The sequence below is a fragment of the Rhipicephalus sanguineus genome, chromosome 3 (assembly GCF_013339695.2).
Source record: "Rhipicephalus sanguineus isolate Rsan-2018 chromosome 3, BIME_Rsan_1.4, whole genome shotgun sequence".
Lineage (NCBI taxonomy): Eukaryota > Metazoa > Arthropoda > Arachnida > Ixodida > Ixodidae > Rhipicephalus > Rhipicephalus sanguineus.
Window position 1 is genome coordinate 185,126,084 of NC_051178.1, and position 5,547 is coordinate 185,131,630.

A 5,547-nucleotide genomic window follows, 5' to 3' on the forward strand; every position below is an offset into this window, starting at 1 on the left:
GAACAACTGCACTGTGGCACTAGAAGCGCTCGCATGCCGTTTGGAGCTGCAGCCGGCGTCCGCTGGTCAAACACGAGAAGAAAACACGTCAAATCTAGTGTATCGTTCGGCGACCTTCGAAAAGCCAGCTTCCTTGAACGGCTGCGTGTTTGGATCGGACCGGCAGGGTGTTTTTCGACGTTCCGTCTGATTTTAAGATTATTCCGTGCTAACGGCTGTGCGGACGACGTGAGGACGACTATAGCCCAACGCTGTTTGAGAAGCTCGCGAATGCATGTCTGTCTCGCCCTGATGCGGGCAGGCGCAGCTTGGTGCCTGTGCTCAACGCTGGCCGGCCGTGAATGATAAAACTGGTAAGTGATGGAGTTGTGTCCATAAGAAAAAAAATAATAATGGCCGTCTAGTACACAACGCTGCTCTTGTGACCGGTGTGCGAAGATCGGCGTCGGTTATGCGACGTAACGCATTTCTTTGTTTAGCGATTGTGTCCACAGATTGACCCTTTCTTTTTTCCTTCTCAGGCATAAAACTCAAGCCTTTCGTCCGGCTCGTGACAGTCGGCTTTGATTATTTGGCCTCACCGGGAGGCGTTTCTTTGCATCGGCGCTGTAGCGACAAAGCGAAGGTGAGAGAAGCATGACGCGTTGTGATTACCGGCAAACCTTATGATTATTATTATTTACTGCCTAAGAAAAAAAAATTAAAAAAAGCAAAGTATACTAATGCCCCGAGACTAGTTCTTAAAAGGTTTGAGATTTCACATTAGTGTCGTAAAGACTACGCATATGGCCAACTTGAGCCCCGATTTGAACGCAGGATGTTTTGCGCCTAAAGTGTGGTTCTCCTCTAGCCACTTAGAGTACAGCATAAGTCACTGCACGGTTTACGAGAGGTAGCTTATTTCTTGAAGTTTATTGAGTCTCTTGACGCATCTCATACGCTTGCATTGTGACATTGGCAGGAAACAGGGCAACAGTTATTACATAGGTAATATGTTCATGTTGTCGTTAAACCTCACCTTGACCTTATTATAAGAGGTAACCCAGTCTACCACCCTCTCCGGATAGATTGAAGGAATTTCCTACTCGCATCAAAAATGTACTTATGCAGGTCACAGTATCTACATATGCATACGGAGCCGGTGATGAAACAATCTGTGCTATTCGCTGCTCTGCTTCTCCTGGGAATTATTGCGGGTGAGTGCGCGAAAACTGCCATGTATGCCCATTGGGTAAAAGCAAGAAAAGGATCAAGAGCTCACACTTCATGCTTTGCAAACGAAAGCTTATGCGTAAATTTTTGGAAATTTCTTTCCTTAGCATTGCAGCACTCTTTACGAATTAGAAAGAACTGAAAACGAATCACTGCATAAGAGAATAATTCTACGCAATATCGAGTGAAAAGTTCGACATCGACCGCTCGCAAAGAAGAAAAAGAAAGAAAGTTGAGTTGTAATCAATGAACCTCAGTGAGTTTCTTTCAGGAAAATCGGAAGGATGAACTTGATCAAAACACACGGGAATTAAAATTTCCCGTGAGCTGTACAGCACGAATCTGTAAAGATGATAGCGAAAACATGTGAGCTTGCATTTTGTAACGCGGGTAACAGCGCGAAAAAATGGAAAGGACTACTCTATCTGTCATCGTCCTTTCCATTATTTCGCGTTGTTACATGAGTTGCATTGAACCAACTAGCCCAGCAAGCAACCATTGTGCATTTTGTGCTGTTCGTTTGGGTGTCATTACAGAGTGATGAGAAGCTATACACAGGCTTCTTCAGACACGCAGTACCCTCTATATCAAGGCGTTGTGTACACAATAATCAGAATCGATTCTTGGTCACTATGAATATCGCAGATTTGTCTTGTAGTTCTTACGACGTGTCATCTTTACGTACAGCTAGCAAGGCCATCGAATGCGAAGACCCGATGCCATTGAAGGGTAAATGGGTGACCAACTCGGAGAACAAGAAGCAATGCGTAATCCTGGTCAAGGAGAAATGCGACGGCATGCGTGACATTCCCACAGAAAAATGGCGTCGTGGCAAGAAGGTGCGCGACAACTGCGACATCCCTCGATTGACAGCCATCGGCTCCTTCATTAATAGCGAAAAGTTCAACGGACACGCGGCCATCTTTGACTCCTGTGACACCGACGGAATCTGGGTGAGCAGCCCCCCGCACGCGTTGTATAACCGCTCTATACGGATTATAGTCTTGACGTCTAAAAATTATAAGCGATATGAGAGACACCGGTAAGTTGAGCTCCACTTATATACTATAATATGCATTGCAAATGTATCTATTTGTTTTACATACTGCAACCCTAAGAAGGTTATCGCAGGAGTGAGGCACAAGTTTTTTTTAAGAATCGAAGGAGCAGCAAAGCACAAGAACAACAAAACAAAAAAAAGAGACATAGGTATAGTTAAGCAATACATGAACATAGGAATCAGAAGGTAAGCCCCCGTGATTGCGTTAAGGTATTCAACAAATGGCAAATTTCGAATGTCATGGGGAGGTTGGTGGCTTGATTAGATGGATCGGGGGGGGGGGGGGGGACGGAACTGTATTTGAATTATTCAGTCCTGGCGTATACGGGCGTTATATTTAAGTTCCCTCCTAGTGCCCTACAGTATCAGCACACAAATGCATTCTGTTCAAGAACTTATTTCACTGTTCTTATTTTGTAAGCATGTCATAGTCGTCTCTACCTTTCAACGCGCAATAGTACAACACTTAAAAACTAGCAGTCAGCAAACCGGAAAGTAGACAGAGGAATTGCGAGCCTTTATTTTTAGCAGCATAAAATTAACGTTTCAGACAATTCTCTCAACTTCTGGAAACCTCCTTATGATTGCGCCTTGCTAAGTCACATAAACAAAGCTGAAACAATGGAAGCTTCAATTTCACAGTTTTGAAACAACAATGCAAAAAGATCGATTATGACGGATCGACTAACGCCTTTGATCTTTTGTGAAGCAACGCTTTAGCGAAGCAAATATTAAATCTTCTTTACACGCGATGAGGACACAATTTTATTTATATTCATTCAATGCGGCAGCAATCCCATGGGACGCTTGTGTTGATAGGCACGACACAGTTTTAGCATGCCTATGCTACGGCGCTCAAAAGAAAGTTTGACCTTAAGGATTTTCCGCACATGGTTAAAATAATATCGTTAATTTTTTTAATAAGCATTATTGTGGCTTTACACATGATTATCTAAAATATTTCTAATTCACTATTATGTAATTCTCAAGTTCACGCGAGCCTTCGAGCGACATACAGATTTCGAATTGAAATTTGTACGTCAAGCGACGTACAAATTGATGTGGATGCTGCTTCAGTCAACATCAACATGGGAAGACAATAGATCATTGCTGAGGTTCTTAATAAACACGATTCAACTATGTCCCTTAGCGACTACGCATTTTAAAGAACAATGAGTGCTCTCCCTATGTTCACAACTATAACTTCTGTCACGTTTTCTTCAACTTCACATCTCGTCTATTTCACAATGTAGCGTAAAAAATAAATTGGAGTATATCCAATATACATCTTTGTGCAATAAAGATACACTCGCCAAGGTTAAAATAAAAACAAAAAGGCATTAACGTTTCGGGGCCCGTACGGGTCCCTTGATCACAATGAAGATGTCAGCGTGGGCATGCGGCTATTTATGTGTCAGGTGGCGCAACGTACCTGTGCATATCTCTGGTAGATTGCCCTTTGTCCTGTTTATCGTGCGATTAGTCGACTGAATGCCAAATGATTCTAAAAGCAGACGGGCAGATAAATGTATTTCCGTTGCGATGGTAGCAGCTGCGTCCCAGTCAATACTGTGGCCAGTTTGATTGTGGTGTTCCGCCAAGGCATTGCAGTTGTGTGGCCCTTGGCGACGTCATTTTGGTGTTGTTTCAAACGCGGTTTGAAATTCCCGCTCTCGCCAATGTACGACTCTTCACATTCCCCGCCCGGTGTTTTGTAGATAACTCCCGGGAAGCCCGTGCGCTTCAAAGGATCCTTTGCGTGAACAAGCTGTTGTTGTATTTTTCCAGTAGGCACGTGGGCTATTTGAACACCACGGCCTTTGAAAATTCTTGCAAGCGCCTCGCTTGTTCCCGCTGCGTAAGGAATCGCTGCGCGCTTCACGCTTACATCTTGTAATCTATGTGAAGCGAAGCTTTCTTGAAGCGGTTAATTGAATGCTATAGCTCTCTTCGTCTCCTGCAGTGAGCTTTGTAGCATAGCGATGACACATTTGACCGGTAAATCAGCAAGAAACTGGACACCACATCTCATGGCCCAAGTGACTGCACTGAACTGCTGGTTGTCTCTGTCTCCGTTATTGGGGTATTTGCATTTCTCATTCGAGCAAAGGTGGCCCATTACAGGAGGCAGTGCAAAACAACGCTGTCTCCAGAACCGGCCCAACCTGCAACAAGACGATCGAGTGTGCACGTCATAACTCGAAAGAGAAAGCGTAGACCCCATTCCCCAGCACAGGGTAGCCGGCCGGTCTGAGAACTGGCTAATCTCCCTGTCCTTCCGTTTTTCTTTTTCTCCTTCTCCTCAGTAGAAGCTCCATTTAAATAGAGAAACAATGAGCTTCAAAGATACACTCAGGATATCCCGGTAACGTTTTTCGTTTTACGGATTATAATTATAGTTCTCGAGAGAACGAAGTCGGCAGCCAAGACATCTAATATTGTAAGCCCTGACGCGATTAAATACATACCATTTGGTTACAACAGCGCTGCCCTACATGTGATCTATTCCTCAAGAGTATACTATATCCAACAGGACTGTAAGGCAAAGTCCGGGAGTGCTCACCAAGAAGGTGTCGCTTAAAATTATTTAAAATAAGTACCGGCGCTGTGGATAGCATCCATGTGTTTCATTTTCGTTCCCTCACTCACTGTCTCCCACCTGCTGCGAACACAAACTTATCGTGCCTTTCTTTGTTTGGGCGTTTCCAGGTGATTGATCAGTGGGACGCTGCTCCTGTGGACCGCCGCAAGGTTCCCTACGGAGACGCTCGTCCTTACTTCAACGGCGACAACTACTATATGATAGAGTTGTGATGAACGAACTCACCTAAATTTCCATCGTAACCTGTGCGCAACACGTAACGCTCTCATTTGCACAAAACAGGCGAAATACGTTGAAAGTGTTCAAGATATGCAATGTTCGGCCAGACAATGCCTTGATTGTGATGTCCCCTCGTTATAAATTGTTGATGAAAATAAAGGCGAGCAAACAACATGTGGATAGTTTTTCTATTTCTTACATTGTTGTACTGTTCATTATCGTGGTTTTTAGTCTGCTGGGTAACATCGCCAACATCAATGCGACGTACGTGTATTGACTAGTTCATACTGAAAGTACCCTCTCGGTCGAAATTTTACATCAACTAGAAGTTCTAGTATAGCATGTTATTAATGCAGAATGTTATAATAAACATATTATATTAGCATGTCTATTAATTTAGCAGCATCCATTTTTGTGGTTTTCAGAGACAGTTGCGATGAGACACTGGTTACCG

At 43.8% G+C, this 5,547-nt stretch overlaps 1 protein-coding gene across 1 annotated transcript; it reads left to right on the forward strand.

Moving 5' to 3' along the window:
- The first annotated feature begins 249 nt into the window (after positions 1-249).
- LOC119385199 (uncharacterized) lies at positions 250-5,261 on the forward strand. Its single transcript, XM_037652712.2, has 5 exons — positions 250-353; positions 522-625; positions 1,111-1,196; positions 1,900-2,165; positions 4,982-5,261. The coding sequence occupies exons 3-5, from the start codon at positions 1,127-1,129 to the stop codon at positions 5,084-5,086; spliced, it is 441 nt and encodes a 146-aa protein (XP_037508640.1). The 5' UTR covers positions 250-353; positions 522-625; positions 1,111-1,126; the 3' UTR covers positions 5,087-5,261.
- Positions 5,262-5,547: the final 286 nt, after the last annotated feature.